This window comes from Rissa tridactyla, chromosome 1 (assembly GCF_028500815.1).
Source record: "Rissa tridactyla isolate bRisTri1 chromosome 1, bRisTri1.patW.cur.20221130, whole genome shotgun sequence".
Classification (NCBI taxonomy): Eukaryota; Metazoa; Chordata; class Aves; order Charadriiformes; family Laridae; genus Rissa; species Rissa tridactyla.
The window spans coordinates 35,700,169-35,723,669 of record NC_071466.1 but is presented as its reverse complement, the minus strand read 5'-3'; the positions used below and the strand labels follow the sequence as shown (position 1 = coordinate 35,723,669).

Genomic DNA, 23,501 nt, shown 5'->3' with positions numbered 1-23,501 from the left:
AAATTGTAACGTGCTGCAAAGCTACTCCTTCCAGTGAATTCACCTTTTTTACCGTCTGCTATAATTAAAGTTTTAGTCCCCTGGTTGCCTCAGACCCTCGGAAGGATGGCGCATTTTCTTCCAGCTACATGAGTTGGTCCGAGACGCGATATAACTGTTACCCGCAAATCTCGCCTCTGCGCAGACGGCGTGCAGGTCTACAGCCTGCTCCGAGAAACGCGCAGCACTCGCTTCCTTGCTCTGTGAGCAAACACATACTGGAGGAGGCGGCCGTGACCCTGCTTCTCCTCCTCCCCTTTGGACCCGCAAAGCTTGATTTGTGGTCGGCACACAGTCCCTGAGGTCAGGGCAGCACAGGCTGGGAGTGGGCCTGGCCATTAGATGAGGGGGTTAATTATATGTCATGGAAAAGGCTCTTTTTCGTTTGTTTGTTTGTTTGCTGGGTTTTCTAATCTAAAAGACAGATGAAGCCTGGTCTTTTACGGTCAGATTCATTTTTCTTTATTTTACTAACGCAAGGGAAAAAAAAAATAAAGTACTACCTTGCATTCCTGCTGGCTCTGCAGGCTTGTACGAATGGAAGAGGGAAACTGGGTCCTATTCTGGTCTGTGTTATTGATGGAGCGGCTCTCCCCGCCTAACCCCGGGATCACTCTCTCCTCTTATGTTCATCTCCAGAACTCCAGGGGGAACAATCAAGGCTCCAACCACAATATTTGGCCAGCAACATTTTACTACTGGATTTTACTGATGCCAGAGCGAAAACAGGTTTGTTACCCTTTAAATCCCCAAATGAGTTTGCAGAGCGGGCAGTACTTGCGAACTTGTAAACTCTATTTATATGCAGCCATCAAGCAACATGGACTTCCCTGATGTTTTCAATCTATAACACAACCGTAAAAGAAAACTATGACAGGTTGTCATCTTTTGATCATAAAAGCGTGGTGAGCAATAAAAAAAGTCCTCTGGAGGACTTCTTTAGTTCATGCCTACTATATACATATGTGGATGAGGCATCAAATACAGTATCTCAAGGCTGCAGATGAAACAAATCTTGGAAGCACAACAAATAGCAGGTCACGCAATCAAGTCTAGTGAGATGTGGTTCTCATGCAATGTGGCCCACAAGAGGCCAGATGCCATTCTGCATCAGAAAATGTGAAATAATTGAGCTAGGGTAAGGCAAACAACCTAGGAAACACATGAAAACCCAAACCGGCTTTGAATTCTAACAAGAAAAGGCTGAGAAAATATCACGAGATCCACAACCTGATGCTTGTTAGCAATAAGAGGGGAGAATTACAGTACAGTGATGGTGGCTAGAATATGCAGATGCGTGATAATGTTTCTGTTACACAGTCCTTTGAATAACGGGATCCCTCTGTTACTACTTGATGTAGCTGAAAGACCTTAATGCCCTTTAGGAGATATCTGTTGCATTACAGAGATTGCACGCAAATCTACACCGACGCTTTGTTGATGGAAAACTAGAGATCAGGGGAAAGAGGCGGCAGGGAGGTGGGAACACAACTGTCTGTTAAAGGAGCTGAGGTAAAAAAGCCCTCCTCTGAGAAGCCGGTGCCTCAAATCCCTGGACGGATAGCTGGAAGGATGGTTAGCTCTCGCGTCCCCGATGAGCTCAACTGCTGAGGTAAAACCCTGGAAGAGCGGCAGTCCCTAAGGGACACCAAATGGTGTAGATGAGTCATTAGCGATCATTGTTTTGTTTTCTTAGCACTGCACCTTTACATTTCTAAGGTGTGCACGTGTGCAGAGGCACACGCCACCCCATCAGGCCGTGCTGAAGCAGCTTTTTACGGGGAAATATAAGCTGGGATCCTTCACGGAGACGTATGTTCCCTCTTGAGGCCCACTACTTGAAACTTTTATTCATATATACTAGCCCCCTTGCCTTCAAGAGGACAATCTTTGTCATAATGATTACATGCAAGATTGTTTCTGCAGAATGGGATGGTTTGGGTTTGTTTTATCCTAATTCCAGCTTAAATTCCACTCGGACAGCAACAACGATGAAAACCAACAGAAATGCGGGCTGTTTGCTCTTTCTGAAGCGAAAACATAGGACAGATGTTCCAAACCATATTTAGATTTTAAAGCTCAGAATTAACACCTTGAATTTCAGCCAGAAATGATCTTAGTCTTGAGGCTGAAAGTCCTTAGTCTTGGGAGTCGATAAATCAGTCATGACAAGCCTGAACCGGCTATGGTTTATTATAAAATCAAGTTTGATTTCCTACTTGAGGTAATTAGACAGACCAGAACAAAAGGACACAAAGTTAAAAGGCAACATATGTAGACAGAACTGGAAGACATATTTCACTTTACACAGGCTGGTGAATAGCAAGAATGAACTTGTACTTGTACTGGAGATTTTTTTCGTATACTGAATTTTCATAGACTGAATTCTGGCTAATAACATAAAGGGACCCTGCAATATTTATAATAAGCAATTTATTAAACCAGCTACTCTTGGAGCTGCTCAGCTGCAGATTCCCATTCCCTGCTGCCTGCACGCAGCCCTGAAATCCAGGTGCAGCATCCGAGCTCTCTCTTCTCACAACCCATGATCCTTCTCTAAGTCTCTAGAGGGTAACAAAAGTATTAAAAGCGCAGCAAAGAAAAAAAAAGGATGCTACAACGTTTATTACATTAAAGGATAGCAGCACTGTGTTTGGGTATAAACTCACTAAATATCAGGGAACTAAAAGAAAATAAAATCTGGTCACTTTTTTCTTTCCTGTCCTCTTGATTTTGGAGGGTTTATTGTTATTTTTAAGGAATGTTTAATTTATTTATGGTACTGGCTATTCTAGCAGATGATAAAGTTGTAGGACACTCTGCAATGTCTTAAAAATACTTCTACAAAGCATGCTTGAAGTGCCAAAATTGTTATCAAAAGGCCCCAGAAAAGAAGATTTCAATGATTATTCCTGGAAAGGGCTCAGTCATGCAAGTCCAAGTATAGATCAAGTCCCAAAACAGAGCGTTTCCAACAGAAGGGTTAAATAGATTTGACAGATGCAGCTCAAAATAACCTCAACACTGCAGTTCGTTATAATATTCCACATTAATTTCTAGTGAAATTAACCATTTGAAATACAATTGTATTGAGAGAAAACAAAAAGAGCTGGAGCAGCGTATAGCTTGCCCTCTCCATCCACTGCAGTCTGGACCCCTCTCTTCTGAAACACACCTCGCGCTGCCAGTTCTTTATAAAAAAGTTGAAAATAAGCACATCTGCACCTTCTCCCATGGTGCTGTCTCCTGTAAGTGCCAGCAAAGCTCTTGCATGTCCCCTCTGCCCAATCCTTCTCTAAAAATCACAGCAGCACAGTCAAAGAGGTAGAGCAGGTAGGAATTGCCTCCTTGTTTCTAATGGGCACAATAGAGTTTGCCTGTTTCTCCGTGCCTGACTCAGAATATCAGATAAAAAGAGTTAAACCGCTTTTTCGCTTACCACCATATTACTGCTGTGCCAAGATACCTATAAAAAAAGCTACGTAATAGGCAGGCAGCTCCGTAATCACTGCTGCTTTTCATGCCAATCAGTATTATCCCATTGTTTCCATGCGGTCCCTTACCTACCTGGTTTATCTAAGTGAAAGAAAACAGACCATGTGCAGTTTGGGCCGGGATTGACTCTTAAGTGTTCAGACAGCGTTTTAACTTACTGGAGCTCTCTATCTCTAAGCCTTTTCTGAACACAAATAACAAATAATTACTAAATAATGTAGGCATTGTGGTCAGGAGGAGGAGATTATTTATAGAGGAAAATCAGCTAGGGTCAAGAGAACTGTTTTTTAAGAAAAAAAACAACTGAATAAGAAATGTGCACATACAGGAAAGGCAAATGAAGTTGTCCTTGCTACATGAACAGACCTATTAAATTTCTGAAGCCACAGTAACAGAATATCTTTAATATTTGGGTAGAACACAACCTAAATACATCCTGCACACTATTAAAGCATATTGTATGCATTAAGTTTAATTATCTCTCACCTCCGCGTCCACTAACAGAACTACTCCAGTGACCAGCTGCTTCCCATTACAGAGACATTACTCAGAGCTGGTGATGTCACGCACATCATTTGTCACCACCGGAGCACGGGAAGGTGCAGTAAGTCCACTGTTTATCTGAATTAAGTCAACATTAGCAAAGTATTATGTTACAAGCTCCCTCGCATGCCCGGGGATTAGGCTCGCTGAAGCCCAACTTTATTCTTCAGTGTGGACCACCAAAAGACATTTTTCCACACTGATTGCCTCTGGTGATATTACGCAGACAGGCTCCTGCAGCGAACTGGATGTGCATCTTTATGCACTTTGTGAGATGCAATAAGCAAAGGGCATTTGAAGGACAGGTGGCAGAAAGGAAACAAAACCACGCCTATGCCCTTCATCCCAAGGTGAAATGTAGAAAGCAAGCTTCTCTTGCTTGCTCTCCAGCAGCCAAGCTCCAAGCACCAACCCCTAGCCCACGCAGGCAGAGAGAGAGCCTGACTAGGGAAGAACAAAAGGTTTTATAGCCCTTGATTTGGGGTGGCTGCCTGGGGATTCATTCATATCCAAGTCTCCCCCTCCCAAGGAAGCCTTGCTTGGTGACTCCCCCAGGCAGTGCCATCTGTGCCATCCCGATCACTGCGCTCTCCTGAGAGCACTCTGCAGGGACCGAGTTAACGAGTCCTCTTGGGACGGCTGTGCCCATCTCCTGCAGGCCGCCCACACAACCTGTTAACAGCTTTGGCTTTAGGGCTTCAGGTAGCATCACCTTCACCTTTGCCACCCAGACACTGCGACCGTGCTCAGACAGTCTGCCATTAACAAGCCTTTTTTTTCCCCACGTAAATACATAACCTTGCATTCATACCTTGCCTTTGATTAGTTAAAATGGTCAATTTGCTCTTTCTGTTGATTTCTGTGCACAGTAACTCAGTTTTCCTGTGAGCAAACTGTACACAGGGGTTACACTGGATTCCCCATGTCAGCCAAGGGACCTGGGATCCTTGGATGGGGAGTGATGTTTGAAGGGAAAGTGCTGCAAACAAGCTGTGCTCCAGCAGAAGTGAACAGTCGGTAGCAAATGGTTCCCAATAGCGTCTTGGCTTACTTAATGCAATGGGGTGCTTGTAATTACTCACGGGCTTTCTTGTCTGGAATAAATAAGCACATGGAAAATAGTGGGAATGGAGGCTTTCCAAAGTGAGATAAAAGATGGGGACAACTTTTGCGAAAATAAAATATTTCCTTATGTTACTTTACTGTAACTTCAATTAGAAACATGTCAAACAGATTTTTGGTGGTATAATTACCAACAGCCAGGAATTAAATAATTAAAAAAAAAAAAAAAAAGAAGTGCCAAAACACCCAAACAATATGGCTTGCATCATAAATTTATTCTGGTATTTTGAGACAATTAAGAAGAGTTATGCCAAATAGTAATCAGTCTGTTTTCCTAAACTGTTAACTGGCCCAGACAAAAGTATAACAACAGAGAGAGAGAGATACCGTATTCCAGGAAAAAACCCTTACCTCACATACAACACAAGCTTTGCATTTAATAATCCCCTTTATGTGCCTCTGCTCACCTCTGAGTCTTGTTTATTTGGGACATCCAGCCCCTCATACCATGCTAAAAAGCACTATTTATCTTTAAGCACTGAGCAGATTTTAGTCATTATCTTCATCCTTGGCCTCAATTAAGGTCTAATATAGAGGAGGCACTTGAATGACCTAAGAGGTACACTTAACCCTGAATAGTGTATCAAAGGCACTTAGAGTTTCTGCCACGTTTCCTTTGGCCGTTGAATCTCTCTCTCCTTTCTCTGTTGTAACCTGACTGTGTTTCTTCCCAGCACTTTAATGTCCCCTGGTGTGAAGTCTCCTTGAGTAACACTCAGATGATAGAAAGTGTGATTAACTCTGCAGGTGCTTTTCAGGTCAATGAAGAAAACCTACTTGTTACACTAATATATAATACTTCTTTAGAGATGTTCCCAGCGGTTCCCACAGTACCTATTCTCTTTCACTCTTGCGGCTCTCCTGTGTATCGATACTAAAAATACATAGTTTTAGCTGGGTACAAGCTTGCCTCTAATCCTTTAGAGTACGTTTTACACCTCTTTAATTATTCTGATTGGTCACTCACATCATTTAAATGGTAAATCTTTTCCTCTTGACTAAAATGCAATGTTTCCTTAGTGACGACTATATAAATAAAAGTATGAGGGAACTAGAATAAAATTAGGAAAATCATATGATTTTCTTCAGAATATGCCTTGCTACATTTCTCGTGCTCCATAGGCTGGCTTGTTAACGAAACCCAATGCATAAAGCAGGTTGGGAAGCCACAATAGCCGTAAAGATGCCTTCCGCAGATACCTTGTAACCCCCAGGGGTTTGCAAAACCTACGGAAAACTCTGCAGATTTCATTAAGACTTTTTATACCTTCTTTTACTGCCAGATGTCAAGCCAGTACAGCGTTCAGAACAAGGGTAAACACGCTGTACGCTACCGTGCCACCGGGCTGCTGAACTCTTCCATCCCCTGGTTGTGGTCTGCAGCTTACAGGGGTGGGGGAACACGAGTGTCCCCCACCTTTGCCAGCTGCCTGTGCTATTCTAGAGCTTACATCAGCAGCGTGCTAAGCTTTAGTCACAAATTATAGATGCTCAAGCATTTTTTTTCCTAAAAAGAAAAAAAAAATTACTATCTTCAGGTCATAATACAGGTGGCTCACTTTAAAACTTTTGTGGATAGACCCTGCATCAATTAACAGGAGCTCGGTATTAATTACAGAAAAGGAAGCTGTGTTTTGTTAGGCATGTCTTGGACGATCCAAGTTATGTCCTCGTTGGCACATTGGTTCAGTGGCTAAGCAATGAAGTGTAGAAAAAGGCAGCTTTAATAGGTAATGGGATAGTATGGGTAAAACGAAATGAGACTGCCAGATGGTTATCAGGGGCTCCAAGCCTCCAGTAATGGAGAGGCCACAGAAGAAGAAGTATACACACGAGAGCTAGCGGAGTCTTCTGGCCAGATGACTTCTTAAAGTCTTCGGCACCGCTCAATGTCCAGTCTCTCTTTGGGGAACTGCTGAGTATAATCAAATATACCTTGATTTCCTACTTTATTTGATTTTTCTTCATTAACGTTACAGAAATAGTACACAACCAGAACAAAGAGGGATATGTTTACAATTTAGTCAGCATATGACGATCTGCAGTCGACAATAATTCATAAAGCATGCCTCATCTATTTTATGGTAGAAAGACACTGAAGCTTAAAGGACTTTTCGTTAGCCAAGGCAGACTGGTGAGGGAATTCTTAAGTCTCAGCCCACCCTTGATTTTTCTCAAATAATCCCTACGTCTTCTCCTCTGCATAGGAATCAGTGACCTCTTGAGATACTGGAGTGAGTAGGAGAAGGAAAAGCCACCATGCTAGTCCTCCCCCTGACATGCCGATGACGTGGAAAAATGCTTGAAACTAACTGGAATCTGAATATAGTGATTGCCTTGAGTTACAATCTTCATTCTGAAGAAAGAGAGAGTCTGAATATTACTTCTGCAAAGACTTGGAGGTCTTGAGCTAATAAAATTCAGGGAGGGAAATTTAACTTCGTGTCTTAGGAATTAGGAGGCTCTAGATCGAAACTTCACAAATTTTTCTGTTGTCAAAAAGTAAGTCTGGGGTTGCAGTTTTGGGATTGCAATCACTTATTGTCAGAGGTGCTGCTTCCAAAAGTGAAGTTTTGCTGAGTTGTGACTTGATTTGAAAATGTAACATCTCGTTTGGGGAACCCTGTTCCATATATTAACGACCAAGAGGACGGCCCACCAGAGGGAGAAGCACTTCAGCGCTGATTTGCCTTGTACATCTCTCCCTGTGAAGTATCTGATACTCAACACTGTCAAAAGCACAATCCTGAGCGAAGTGACCTGATTGGAACTGACAGCTCCTATGTTCCACTGAAATCAGGTCAAAAGACAAGTGTGTGGGGAAAGCAAAGACAAATGGAAAAACAGAAAGGTTGATGTTAAGTGTCTAATATTTCATAACCTCCAGTGTCTAAAAAATACACGCCTGAGGCCACAAAAACGGTGTATGTTTTTTCTATACCTTTTGGTAAGCAAGATGTTAGGCTTCAAAGCTTTCTAGTCTCTTGATTTCACTAGGATTTTGTACAGGTGGTCAAAGTCTAACTTCAACAAAAATAAGACTGGAGACCACTGAAAATTTTAGTATCATGAAGCTGTGGCATGTTGGCCAGACACACGTGGAAAAGTGTGCCTTAATAATTATCCTGTAAATAAGTAGAAGGCATCAGTTTTCAGGCATACCCTTGACTTTTAGGCAGATCTATAACTTTCATCTTGGATGTCTGCCCTTGTGGTTTGTTATTTTTCTCTGTAAGAGCACAGATATGTGGCACAGGGCACGAGCTTAACTAAGTCTAAAGGAATTACCGCTTATGTACCACTCTTCACGTTCATTTGTACTGGGGAACTTTTTGACATATACCATTTTTGACTAACAAATGTTTAGGTCATCTAAGTCATTCTGGAGGAAAGCATCTCAAAATGGCTTCATGTTTTTCAAGGCAAGGGTTCATTAGTGAAAGAACAACTCAACCGAACCGGAGAAGTAAATAATTTTCCTGGCAGGATGTCTTCCTTTAGAAAACAGGTGACCTCATGCCATTTGCTGAAACAAATGCAAGCACAAGAACACTAAATTCAGCAATGCCAGAATTGTCTTTAAAAAGTACCACTGCAAAAGCAAAAGAAAACATTCTCAGCTGGCCTGAGGTCACAGAGTTTTTCTGCTAGGCCTAAAATGTAAGAAAACAGCAGGCTTGAATGTACTTGAAAGGTGTGCTTGAATCACAGTTGCCGAGTGCACAAAGAGGAGTCAGATCTCAAAAAGGTGAAGTACAAACTATCCTTCCCCTCTCACCTGACCGTTTTCCTCAAAGTCTCAAAGCGTAGAAACATCAATTTCAAGGCCTGGATAATTCAAAAACAGTTTAGCAGATTTTTCTCCAACCTTTCCAGAATTTATTTTTTTCCTCTGGGCTGAGACCAACCGTGAGAAATTTCAGCCCAAAAAGGCAATTTTTTGGAAAAAATCATAACCTGCTGAAAGGGGAGGTTTAGAATGAAAGTGCTTTTCATCCATAACTATTCCACATCAATCTTTAACACTTTAACTAATGCATTATTAAACTACAGTTTATTGTATGAATTATGTATATATAATGTATAAATGCATAGATTACAGTGTATGTAATGCAGTAGACAAATATTATGGAAAAAGGTAAGCTTTCTGATTAACAGTAAGTGTAAGCAAAATATATGTAGAACCAGAAGAGATATTATACAACTAATAACAAGAATCCATCTTTACAAATGAAAAGCTCTGACATTTGCCCAGATCAAAAATCCAATTTTACAGCACTGGGAGATAAGGAATTAAATAGAGTGCAGATATCATCTAAACTGGTATTAAAAGGTTAGCGGTCCTTAAAATTGATTAGTTACCAAGACCAGACAGCCTGCATCCCAGGCGGTGAGAATAGTATTGGCCAGATGTTGCGGAAGCTTTAGTTGTGATTTTAACAAACTCTCCGGCTAGGCAAGAGCTTCACAGATTGCAAAGTGGGGACCATAACTCTGTTACAAGGCAGGCATCCCAGCATGTTACACAGCAGCCAAGTTAACAACAGTTGCGAAAAAAAAAGCCATCAAAAACCTTTAAGAAGACTTAGTAGATCATACGGGCTCCGTGCCTAAGGGGAAAAAAAAAAACCCACCCGGCAATTTAGGAATTAGGAACCGATTGCCTTGGGGAAGGAAAGGCTGTGAATGGATAAGTCCTTTGAAAACTGGAAGATCAGGGAACTAAGAGATATGTCAGGATACAGATGAGTACCATACACCGAATTTCAAACTATGGCAGGTTATGTAAAGATATCCAGGAAAGATCACTCTCTCTCCAAGATTAATCTAAACCACTTACTGCTCTCCTAGCTGTCATCAAGGCAGGAAAAAAAAGAGCAGGATAAATTTTTAAAGGCAGACAAAAACTTAGCGCTGGGACATGAGCGTGTCATTTTCGTCTCTGAGAAATGTCACAGATGACAGTAGCAAAGGCAATATGTGACTGCTGACAAAGATAAGTTCATTACTAGGATTAATAGCAAAAAAAAAATGAAAAAAGTCAGAAAAGGCTAAGGTCTAGTTAGATATTTGGTTGAACACGGCGATGCAAACTCTCACTGAATGCAGATATTGTAAATGTATTATAGCAAATAAGTCTATAAGTCTTTTCATGGTAAATTGTGGTTTTGCCATTATGGATTTGCCGTGAAGAAAATGTGTCAAAAACTTACGAATCTTAAGGAAATATAATGAGGTGTCAAAGCACCCATTTACCTTGAAAATGCAAGACAGTCTCAAACAAAGGAAAGCAAAAGGAAAGAAAAGAAGTTATTCTGCATCCGTAGAGAAATCAGGCAGCACTTCAGTAATTAATATTTATTACTTGTGGCACCTTTCATACATTGAAAATGCTGAACAAATACCAGCTGACCTGTACAACACTCCTACAATACGTGATACACATAATTATGGAAATTATAGTAGGGAGCTGGCAATGAAATAAAGTCCTGGAGATCCTCCCTCGTGGGGAAAAGCATTGCACATGAGATGAGGCCGCCATGTAGGGACCACATAGCACACCTGAGGACACAGTTTACACTGAAACTGGAGAGACAGAAGAAGAGGGGAAGACAAAAAGGTGGGCAAACCTCCACGGGATATGCATCTGAGATGCCTATAAATGAAGGCAGCAGAAGAGGATTTTGATATGTGGCTATTTTCAGGTTTGGAGATAATCACATTCAAGTTGAGCGCGGCACCTGCAGGCAAAGCCCCACCAGAAAATGGAAAAAGCTGGCTCCCCACTAGCATGTAGAATCATAAAATGTCCTGAGTTGGAAGGGACCCACGGTCATCACTGAGTCCAACTCCTGACTCCACACAGGACAAGTTAAACCATATATTGAAGAGCATTGTCCAAACGTCTCTTGAACACCAACAGGCTTTGGGCCATGACCACTTCCCTGAGGAGCTTGTTCCAGCGCTTGACCACTCCCACAAGTGAAGAACTTTTCCCTAATAACCAATCTGAACATCCCCTGATACAGCTTTAAGCCATTCCCTTGCGTCCTATCACCGGACACCAGAGAGAAGAGATCAGCACCGCCGTCTCCACTCACCCTCATGAGGAAGCTGTAGACAGCAACGTCTACATTCAGCATTCATTCATTCGTCTCTAATCTGAACAAACCTAGCATCCTCAGTTGCTCCTCTTAAGTCTTGCTCTCTAGTCCTTTCACCATCTTTGTTGCCTCCCCTTGGACACACTCTAATATTTTTGTATGCTTCTTACCGCACACTGCGCTCAATGTGAGGCTGCACCAACGCTGAGCAAAGTGGGACAATCACTCCTTTTGCCTGGTTAACTACACTGTCCTTAACGCACCCCAGGTTGGCCCTTTTGGCCGCCAGGGCACATTGTTGACTCATATTGAGCTTCCCATCAACCAAAAACCCCAGATCCCTTTCTGCAGGGCTGCGCTCCAGCCTCTTGTCCCCTAATCCACACGTACATCCAGGATTACACTGTCCCATTTGCAGAATCCGGCATTTGTCCTGGTTAAACATCATACAGCTGATGATTGCCCAGTGCTCTGATCTATCCAGATGTCTGCATTAGGCCTCTCTGCCCTCAAGGGAATCAATGGCTCCTCCTAATTTAGCATCATCAGCAAACTTAGTGTGGACTCAACTCCTGCATCCAAGTCATTGATAACAACATTGAATAGAGCAGCCTCCCCAGGAGCGGATGGCTTTGCTTGTTTCTTTTAATTGGGAGCATGGGGTTAAAGCCAGAGACCAAGAATCAGTTCACGGCCTCCACCAGCTAAAATCTCTGCTTGAGACTGATTCATTATAAATCAGCTTTCTTGCAGCTTAGTTCACCCGCCTGTAAAACAGGTCGTTCAGAGCCAGACCGTCAGCTGTGAACTGGCACAGCTCCACTCAGTTCCCAGTCTCAGAAGGGGACATATTTGGCCAAAATTAAGTGTCACACATCCCTGGTGAGGCAGGCAGAATGATTTACATCATGACCTGGCTCAGCGCATCCATGTCTACGTGGATGGGCGCAGACGTGGCAGGATGCTGCTCTCATCCAGATGTTGCACAGCTCTTAAGCTGAAGTGGCAATGCAGCTTCCAGAGGGGATCTGTCATACGCCTTGCATGCGGCTTGTGTCTAAAGGGCACCCACCCATATAAAAATAATTTTTCTCTACCTCACAGAAGCAATGAAGTTTTCTTAATCCCAACTAATCAGGCCTCTACTGTTGACAATGAAGTCCGATACGTTCAGGTTTGTCTGTGAAACACTGCTAGTTTTAAAATACTATTTTTATTACTGTTAGAATAAGCGATCCCCTGCAAAGCTCTCCCAAACTGTGTTTGGGAGGTGAATGAACAGAATCAAATGGGAACAACCTCTTGAAATTCAATTTATGGAGTCAGGCAGAAAGTAAATAAGCACACACCTGATAGGAAAGCTTCACTTCGCTAATATCAACTAAGCATATTAAGTGAATGGGCTTCATAATTTTCTGCCCAATTAAACATAACTTCAAATTCTTTCTCCGGTCAAGAGTTCCCAGGCCAGGGTATTCCTTGGCAGAACCTCAAGACATCCTGCTTGAACAGAGAAACAGAAACAAACGTTTCTCTTATGTGACCTGCCTCTGGTCTTGACCCAGCATAAGGATCGAGGTTTCTGTTGTTTAATTTCCCAAAAGAGTTTTGGCTTTTCCACAAGGTTAAAATATAATATGGATTATATGCCTACTACAAGAAGAGACTAATACACAGTATGCAATATTAATCATAGGTGATGTTTTCAGAATATAAAAATATAATATACTTGGAAATCATTGCAGATATTTTTAAAAGGACCCGAAGAATTCATTTTAAAGAGATCAAGAGATCGCTTTAAAACAGAAAAATCTTACCTGTCACAAGCTGTTGTCCAGCTAGTCCTACTGGAACCATCCCAAGGTTATTCATAGCTGTGGCCCAAGCCGTCGGATCAGTGACTGACATGTTAAGTTGTGTGGTATCTATAGCTATACTTCCCAAACCATCAGCTGCTGCAAGAAAAGAAACGCACTGTAAGCAAAAAAGAAGAAAACGCACCAGGATTTTTAACCCAAACCTGCAGCAAAAATGAGATATCGCAACCAGTGCTTATTTGGCTGTGTTTTTTTTCTTTCTTAAATATGCTTCACCTTTTAGACCACTGATAGTAGTGTTTGGTATTGCATAGGAAAACGTGAAGACGCTGGAAATATTCAACAGACATCAAATGAAACAAGAGTGGTTCAGGCTGGTTATATAGAAAATGTTTTCACCACGAGGACAGTGAAGCAGTGGAACAGGCTTCAAGACTCAACTTGATAAAGCCCCGAGCAACTGGTCTGACCCTATGGCTGGCCTTGCTTTTAGCAGGAGGTTGGACTGGAGACCTCCTGAGGCCCCTCCCAACCTGAATGAATCCTCCTGCCACCCTCTGGCATAATTTAATTATATATAATATCCGGCAACTTGTCAGAAAGCTGTGAGAACCGAACACCCTCCAACGAAAGACCTGTGTGCAATTTTTTTTTATTTAAAAGATTTAAGAATACATCTGCCCCTAACTAAAAAGAGGTCAAACCAAATAAATTCACTATGAGAAATATAAAGTTTTATTCCAAATACAAAAGACAACTATCATCGATATAGTCAAAACAAGCTGAGCCCAGGTACGGATTTTCCTGGGTTGGGGAAGGAAGAGTGGATCAGATAGCTAAGGGATGGTACCTTTCTGACACTGAACCTCCAAACACAGGGTGTGATCACACATTTGTGTTTCGCCCCTTCCCGGTGACAGCTGAAATCAGCTCTTTCCTGCTATTTTTTTATGACCTTTGCAGGCCCAAGATATTTACCGGCAGCCATTGCTTTTTCCCAGTTCCTTTTGCTCCTGTTAGATTTCTTCAGCTAGGAACAATTAACTACTGTATTAGCAGCATCTTGAGATGGGATATCACCGAACGCAGGGCCCGCACACAGCTCATTAGGCTCTGAAAGAGAAAAGACGAAATGAGCTACCAAGTGCCGCAGTCGGAACGTGGTTGCGAAACAGCAGACCGCTTTGGGAATCCGCTCGACGCTCCAGCCCACTCCCTGTGGATCACCAGCCCCAGCCCCAGCCTCCTTGCACGCTTTTAGCGGCCGCTGTAGAAGCGTTTCAGCGAATGCTTGTCCTTCCCTGCTGAACAAACAGTGCCACGTATGAACCTGTGAGGCCGCTGAAAAGCCCTTCACAAATTAGGTCTTATCAGTAGCTACACAGCCTCCTTGGCATGGAGGCATCAGCTGAAAGAACATATTAAGGGATGAATATGATTATTTTTTTTTTCCTTTTTAAACTGTTAACAATTAACTGATGTTGCAAGTTTCAAGGAAACAGTCTCCTGTTCTGAGATGAAAGGAGAAAAAGTTACCTCGCGATGACTTACAGAATGGAGCCCGCGGAGACAGGGAGAAGTAATAAAACCTAACAAAGCCGAGGGTGGTGCCTGCTCCTTAACTAACACCGTAACTTTGGCTCACAAAGGTGAGTTAGCTGCAAGCAAAGGTGGAGCATCTGCCTCCAGCTAAACCACATTGCTTTCACCAGGTATCTACCAGACCATGAATTTTACATAAGGGGAACATCTTGCTGTTGTTGTTTGCGAATCTCCCCACGTCAGCGCATGGGAGGCTGAGTGAGGGAAGGGATGGGAGGTGTGACCAAAGGCTGTGAGCTCCCAGCGCTCCCAGCAGAGGGAGAAAACACTGGGGTGAGGACGATCACAGATATACGCCCATGTTAGTCTTTGTGCCTTGGTTACAAGGGACCGTGGGCGAAGGGGGGCTGCATTATTTTTTTGACTGGCCAGCAGCAGCACGAGGGGTCTTTGGAACTAGCGGCCAACAACCGACCAAGTGCTCGAGGAGGTCATTAATGCTGTGCAGGTGCGTGTGGGTGACTTGTTCAGCCCTAAGGTACTTGGTGCTGTCTTTAAAAAAGTACTTGGAAGACCTTAATTAAGAGGTCTGCAAACCCTAAGAATTCATCTTTGGAAAAGACACAATTAACGTGATTACACTATATTTTAGCTTAGTACCTCCCACGTTTTTCTTTTTTCATATGGTGCGCATCAAGTACAAGATAGAAGGTTTTATATTATAGTTCCCTGACACCGTACAGTTCACCTCATAGGAACATGACCACATCGATAGCTGTGAAAGTGGAGAAAGAGTCAGGATCAGAGGATCAGACAACGCGGTACATTTTTTAGCATGTTATAATTTTCAAATAACAAATATACTAGGCTAAAAAGCAGTTTGTTCAAATCTACGGTGGGTCTATTTAAAAGTCAATATTTATCAACTCTTAATATTTGAATTTGCAATTCCAGTTCTTATTTGATCTCCACTATTCATTATACACAACATAAAATAATTTTATGATAAAATCGGCTTTTAAATAACATCTGTAAACACCAAACAAACATTGAACGGAAGTCCTCCGCAGGGAATGTGACTAACATAAGGCAAGCCACCTGAATTTATGTCAAGTTTTTAAAAACTGGGTGTCTCCTGTTCAGCTCCTTAAACTTGTACTTAGCTCTTTCCACTCAGGCTATAAACTTCTGACCACAAACATCTATTTCAAGGTTAGAGCCGGCTGAATTATTCCTTGTCAGTAAGTTATTTCCCACCCAGTACAGCCCCCCTCGCTCTTTATGAATCACTCCCAAATCAAATCGTGATTTACAAATATATGCTAAATAGCCCAGATGAGAGTGGCACAGTTCTTCCCGTGGCCGGCAGCCTTGTTGCCTTGATGTAGGAAGGCGCGTCTGAAAACCAACAGCAATGAAATGCCTTTTCACACCTTGCTGCGTGCTAGTTGTGTGTCCCTGTAAGGCATCGTCTAGGCTAAGAGAGAGGGGGGAGGTGCTGCCCCACAGTTTTGGAGGGTGACCTGAAAAAGTACGGGGTAAGGGGCAGAAAATGGGTGTCGGACTCTCTCTGCCACCCTCTCTCTCCCTGTTTTACTGTCTTGCGAAGCGTGCGCCGGGTGACAGAAAGAGGTCTGCTGCTGAACTCTACACTCTCTTGCCCCCAAACCCACACTGCAGCTCTACCAGCTCTGCCAGAAATGGAAACCAGTCTATAAAGAATCAAACACTGGGCTACACAAATGCACCTCGGCCTATTGGGGATTAATAGGTGACTTTTTTGGGGTTTGCCTTCTACCAGGTTGTCCACGTACCTCAAATTTTGGTATAATTCCATGAACTAGCCGCAAGTATTTATTAAAGTCCTTGCAGAGGAGGGAGAACAAAACCTCATGAACATGAAATAAGGCAGAATCGGTGGGTTAATTGGTGAAACTCCTGTCGTACTATGCCACCAGCACTGCCCGGAGGGCCACGAAGTCTTTGCTTGAAACATAGCCTCGTAGCCCATGCTGGCTCTGGGCAGCTTTGCTTTCTCTCTGGCCATCAAGTCCACTGTTTTATCAGGAGGACCTGGACGCAGTGCAGGCTCAACCAGAGGAAAAACCACAAATGAGCACGTGAGGAGCCTGAAGTGGAATTAGTCCTATCTAACCAAGAACTGCTGCAGGCTGTTTTGTCAGTGGAAGGGAGCTGCATAACAAGCATAAATGCACCTATGAACACTGAATAATTTGCAGCAAGCTGCCGGCAAAACTAACGCGACATCCTGAAGGACACAGCTTGTAGAAAGTAGCTCTCTCAAAAACCAAAATACTAATTGCGAGCATCCCACGTACCGACAACTCACCAGTTACATGAACACAGAGCAACATAATATGGCTAAAATAATCTCACAGGCATTTCGCACCTGATTTAGACTCAACCATCAGCTTTGGTTTAAAAATTTTCGAAAATTCGGATGGGGGAAGGTTTCATTAATGCTTAAAGTGAAAACAGCTTGGGGCAAATTTCAGTGTTTCTTTGTACAGCTCAGACGCTGCACTGTTATACCCTTCATGACACTGGAAAGAAAACAAGACAGGGAAACAAACAGACCCGCTCACTAGGTCATATAAAAAGCAAAGTGCTGTGTATGATGAGGGATACATCTACCAGTAAAGATACTTGCAGGCAAGGAAGCGTAAGCTTATGCAGGGATCCTGCGTATCCTGAGCGGACGTTAATCAACACCATTTCACTGACACCACACCTTTAGAAAGCATTCCTGATTTGTAACTCATCAGTACTCCTCTGGGCCCTAATGACCTGAAGATATATGTAAAAGAAATCTGTGTTTATAAACACTTGTGCATGGGAGTAGCTTTACTCCAGGGGAGTAACTTCAGAAGCAAATGAAGCCATAATCCTGATTTAGGGGAGAAAAATGTGCAAAGTCTTCTGGGCACTGCTCTTCCTTTTCGTTTGGGAGGGGCAGGGATGTTAATAAAAACTTCCTTATTTGAGAGCTTCTGATTAACAAAATTTTAACGCCAAACACTTCGTAAAGCGCTTCCATCTTATGCGTTTTGTGGTCTCTCTTTTCGCAGACACGCTGCAAGTACCAGTCCTTGGATGGTGGATTGTGGGAGACATTTAGAGTTCCCTCAGACAGGTTGTCAGGAAGATAAAGCACCCTCAAGTCCATACCAATGAGCACTTCTCAGTCATAGCAGATTGTACTTAGTACGCATATTTTATACCAAGCAATTAAATGCAGTTACCCAAATGAATACAGAAGTCGGTTATATATCGTGCATCAATTATCACCGGCAATGAATGCCAGGAGACAAAGAAATTAACACAACATAAAACTAATTCAATAACACAGCAGATTGCTAAGTTAAAATCCTACCCTTTAGATATCCATAACACCACAGACAATGAATTACGACACGGAGCCAAGTTGATTAAATGCACCACAGTAACGAGGCTCTGCGGAGTGCCCGGGTCAGCGGCCAGCCCCAGGATGCAAAGAGGAGGTTCTCTGCACAACTCTGACACCGACCTATGGGTGACCTTCAGTCATTTCGCTTCTTTGTCTAATTTTAGTGAACGCTAAATCCTTCAAGGAAAAGACTGGTGCCATCAACCTTTTGAAACCTGGGACTACGCGTCGCAAAGACATTGCATGTTACTGGTGCCGGTTCTCGAGACACCGCAGATGGGAAGGAGCGATGTGGTATTCTGTGAACTGTTACATGTAGGCAAGTTTTCCAGTTCTTAAAAGACCGGCATGTGTGAAGTGTTTGTTACTGTTCAGTGTGATTCATAGGACAGCGGTCATTAGGTTGGTCACACTCCACCTGACCTGCCAAAGTACAGGTCATTTACCAGGCTAGCTCCAGCTGTCTTCTAAAATACATCAAGCATTTTGTACTGGTTCTTTCCAGTGTTTCTATTTCTCCAGCTGCCAACAGGACTCCCAATAAAAAAGGAAGAAAAAGAAAGAAAACATAGGCAAGGATTTTCTCTCTGTCACCATCCATTTCTTCCTGACCATCTTAGGACAAAGAGGAAAGCTGAGAGTAGCAACAATGGACATGACACTTTTGTACTGCTGCCATCCTACCTGGAGAACATGAAAAAAAAGAACATCTCCAATGTGACTCTAAATATGACTTTTATTAATAGTATTGCATGTGCAGTGTTTCAAGAAGAGTCATTGTTTCATATTTTTTGCATGGGAAGTGGTATATTAACATCTAGAAAACCTCACCTGAATTCTGAAATTCAAAAGGAATTGAAGGAGAACACACATTTCACAGAATGGCAGGGGTTGGAAGGGACCTCTGGAGATCATCTAGTCCAAGCCCCCTGCCAGAGCAGGGTCGCCTAGAGCAAGTTGCACAGGAACGCGTCCAGGCGGGTTGGAATGCCTCCAGAGACGGAGACTCCACCACCTCTCTGGGCAGCCTGTGCCAGTGCTCTGCCACCCTCAAAGTAAGTTTTTCCTCATGTTGAGATGGAATTTTCTGTGTTCCAGCTTGTGCCCGTTGCCCCTTGTCCTGTCGCCAGGCACCGCTGAAATGAGTCTGGCCCCATCCTCTTGACACCCGCCCTTTAGATACTGATAAGCATTGATGAGGTCCCCTCTCAGTCTTCTCTTCTCCAGGCTGAACAGAGCCAGGTCTCTCAGCCTTTCCTCCTAAGAGAGGTGCTCCAGTCCCATACTCTATTTCTTGCAACAATTTGCAAAAAGACATTTACTAATTCAGTTAAAAAATAAATTAGGTACCAGAGCATTTTTTTTAAAGTGTCTTGTTTTCTGGGATGGGCCCTAACTTAGGCATCTAATGTATGCTTCAGCCCTTCGCAGCTCTACTGAAGAGAGGCCAGCTGTTTCCCAGGGTCTCCAGAGAGTCACCCTGTTTACCTAGTTTTGTCTGTCACGTCTCCCTCTTACAGGAGGCCTTGGCAAGGAAAGATTGATTCTGCGGGAACTGGCATTTTCTTTAAGAAAACAGCTTCATTAAGTGCAAGCCAGTGAAGATAAGCAGGGTCCGACCCTTAGAGCCTAAATGGGAGCTCTGGTTGTGTGTTCACTTACATAATTCTTCTGATTGTTTTGTCTTATGAATGAATTATAAGACCTTTGCTCATTCTAGATTATGCCATTAAAAAACTACATCGTCACCTTGTAAACTCATAAAACGTATGCTGCAGCATTAAGAGATTTAACTTTTCGCTACGTACGCTGAATGTGTAGGGTTTTGCATAGTTACAAAGGATCCTTTCTACCAATTTTCACTGAAAAATGGTTAACGAGTAAATCACGGCCATACTGATAGGACTAAGACAACTTAGAGAAAAATCACAATGTATTTACAGTTTCCCTCTATATTTAACAAAGAAAATTTGCACAAAACACATTTTCTGGAAGAACTGCTCATTTGAGATGCTGCATTACTTAAATCCTCTGCCCCAGCACTTCTTGAAGATAACACATGGTACACACAAAGGCCAGATTTCCCTTGGAAAGCAGAACACTGGAAGATTTCAACAGTTGAAAAAAAAAAAAAAGAAAACAAAGGTCTTCAAGATAAACAGGTGTTCTCTCGCGATGCTCCTTGAAAGGTCACCCGGTAATATTTCATGCTAAATCCTGAGCTTCACTGGCATCTCAGAGCAAAGTCTTAACAGGTTACAAACGCCGTTTTTCTTTTGTGTGTGTTTTAGCAGCTGCGGTCTGAATATGCTGAAGTCTATAAATAACAGAATCTGGAGGCACATTAAGCAAAGCATTATGGAAGTCCAGCTCAGTGATTGAAAACACATATGCAGTTCCAAAATCACCTGGAAGGGGAAAAAAAAAAAAAAAACAACTTTGCAGGCTAGCAATGCAGCACAGCCTTGATAAAAACAGGTCTGATTATTCCTTGAGCAGAAAACGCTGTTGTGAATTGATGATTGCATCTCGGTTTTCACCCTGTCGAGACGACTTGCGATTGTGAACCGCTTGCTTCCCATTTAAGAGGCCAGTGGCTTACTGACTAAATTAGACCAACCTTCCCTTTAAATGTCTGCATTTTTAAGAATTTACATTTCACAATGAAAAAAACAATTATTCTGAAATCTTTAATTATTTACAGCAGCATTTTAATAGTAGGCCTTGTATCACACTGTTTTCTACTAAAGGCCACCGACCACTTTAGAAACATGACGTCCCACACCTCTGTACGTCAGACAACAGAGAAAGCACCCAAAGCAGGTCTACAGCAACTTCACTGGAAGGCTGAATACTGAAATGAGAGGTGCTGGAATGCCTCCTTGATGCCATAAAGTACCTGGGCCAGTCATTATAGGTGGGCTATGCATGCTATTTCTTATCTTATCTGGGCTTGAGGGAACACATACCTCAAGACCTCGACAGGCTGGAGAGTTGGGCAAAGAGGAACCTCATGAAATTCAACAAGAGCAAGTGTAGGGTGCTGCACCTGGGGAGGAATAACCCCATGCACCAGTACAGGTTGGGGGCTGACCTGCTGGAGAGCAGCTCAGTGGAAAGAGACCTGGGAGTCCTGGTGGACAACAGGATGACCATGAGCCAGCAATGTGCCCTTGTGGCCAAGAAGGCCAATGGCATCCTGGGCTGCATCAAGAAGAGTGTGGCCAGCAGGTGGAGGGAGGTCATCCTCCCCCTCTACTCTGCCTTGGTGAGGCCGCACCTGGAGTACTGGGTCCAGTTCTGGGCTCCCCGGTTTAAGAAGGACAGGGAACTGCTGGAGAGGGTGCAGCAGAGGGCCACAAAGATGATCAGGGGATTGGAACACCTCTCTTATGAAGAAAGACTGAGGGATTTGGGTCTCTTCAATCTGGAAAAAAGACGGCTGAGGGGGGATCTTATCAACACTTGTAAATACTTAAAGGGTGGGTGTCAGGAGGATGGGGCCAGGCTCTTTTCAGTGGTGTCTGGGGACAGGACAAGAGGTAACGGGGACAGGACAAGAGGTAATGGGCACAAACTTGAGCATAGGAAGTTCCACCTAAACATGAGGAGGAACTTCTTGACTTTGAGGGTGGCAGAGCACTGGAGAAGGCTGCCCAGAGAGGTGGTGGAGTCTCCGTCTCTGGAGACGTTCCAAACCCGCCTGGATGCGTTCCTGTGCAGCCTGCTCTAGGTGACCCTGCTCTGGCAGGGGGTTGGACTAGGTGATCTCCAGAGGTCCCTTCCAACCCTATGATTCTATGATTCTACAATTCTATTATATATAAATGCACCGCACCTATCAAATACCTTCGCCCACTCTACCATACAATGTCCTCACCTCACATTTACTAGAGATACTTCAGGCAGCTGCAGTACGAAGGGTTGTTTGGTTGGGATTTTTTAAAGAAAAACAGATGAAGCAAAAAAAAAAAAAAATAAAGACCAAAGCAAGCTGGGACACACTTCCAGAAAGAGCATTTTAGCTTCCTGGCTAACCTAAAGTGAAATCACTCCCATGCCACCTCCTGAAAAAACGATCAGCTTGATGGGTAAGCCCTGCCGTGGCAGAGCCCCAGGGACAGTATCACACAGTCCATCAGGGGCAGGGGAGCCTCGTTATTGAATTTCCAAATGAATGCAGACTGGTCTCTCCTAGCCCCACAAGACCAGGAGACAGCTGAGTTTCACACGGCAACATTATGGAAAATCTATTTTAAGTAACTTTTTAGAACTTTCTAAAATGCATTCATTATCATTTTTCTTCTCCTTCGAAGCCCGTATAATTGAACTCCTGGAGTTAAAGCAGCCTGTCTTTTCAGGCAGAGATTCATGGGGAAAAAAAAAAAAATCCTTGTCAATCAAGCTATTTTCATATTTTTAAAATACACTTTTATCATTGGACCAAATTGTGACAAGAGGTGACATCTAAGTGTCCTTGGTTAAGTGCCTGGGTTATCTGCAGAGCACTTTCTTGCAGAGTACTGAAGCGATCTAAAGTCATATTGATCAAAATTTTATGCAAGACCATCAAGTATTGTCTCAGTGACGGCTGCTAAGTGAAACTCTGGAAAACAGGTTTAGGCTTGTTTTCTTTGTTTTAATTCAAGGTTTCTGCTGATAAATTGTGCTTAAGAGAAAACCTCACTATCTCTTCTATCAACTTACATCACTCCTCACCCTGAAAGCTGCCATCCTCTCTTAGCACATCACACTCAGGATCTTTTCTCCAGCTACAAGCTTGAAATTGGTAGTGTGCTCCCCGGTCTCATTTATCTTGTATTCCTTCCATTCCTGTTCTTCTCCATTTACCTCACAGTATTCTTTCTTGCTTTTCTTTGTATTAGTTTTGTTTCCATGCGCTGACTCCACGCTTCCCCTTACAACGCAGGCGCATTTCTTGCATTAGTCTGCCGTGGGCAATCCCCTCATACAAATATCTCTTCACGGCCAGGACAGTATTGTCTGTTATACTGTGCTGTTTTATTAGGGAAGGGAGGGGATTGTCGTGGTTTAACCACAGCTGGCAGCTAGAACCATGCAGCCGCTCATGCATTCCCCCCAGTTTGGATGGGGGAGAGAATCGGAAGAGTAAAAGTGATAAAAAAACTTGCGGGTTGAGATAAAGACCGTTTAATAGATAGAGCAAAAGCTGTGCATGCAAGCAGAATAAAACCAGAAATTCATTCACTGCTTCTCATCGTCAGGCAGGTGTTCAGCCATCTCCAGGAAAGCCAGGCTCCGTCATGCATAATGGTTACTTGGGAAGGCAAATGCCAGCACTCTGAATGTCTGCCCCTTCCTCCTTCTTCCCTGGCTTTATACACTGAGTGTGACGTCACATGGTATGGAATATCCCTTTGGTCAGTGGGG

At 43.1% G+C, this 23,501-nt stretch overlaps 1 protein-coding gene across 9 annotated transcripts in view; it reads right to left on the bottom strand.

Annotated features, from left to right (window-relative positions):
• ENOX1 (ecto-NOX disulfide-thiol exchanger 1) overlaps positions 1 to 23,501 on the bottom strand; it is a 380,407-nt gene that overhangs the window by 128,456 nt on the left and 228,450 nt on the right. For 6 of the 9 annotated variants that reach the window (XM_054206658.1, XM_054206650.1, XM_054206688.1 and 3 more), the window contains 2 exons: positions 14,099 to 14,233; positions 13,121 to 13,258 (listed from right to left, as the gene is read on the bottom strand). In XM_054206658.1, coding sequence (XP_054062633.1) covers positions 13,121 to 13,258; positions 14,099 to 14,108 — 148 coding nt within the window. In that variant the 5' untranslated portion in view covers positions 14,109 to 14,233. The remainder of the gene's footprint in view (positions 1 to 13,120; positions 13,259 to 14,098; positions 14,234 to 23,501) is intronic. The other 3 variants (XM_054206718.1, XM_054206727.1, XM_054206709.1) reach the window with 2 other exon arrangements.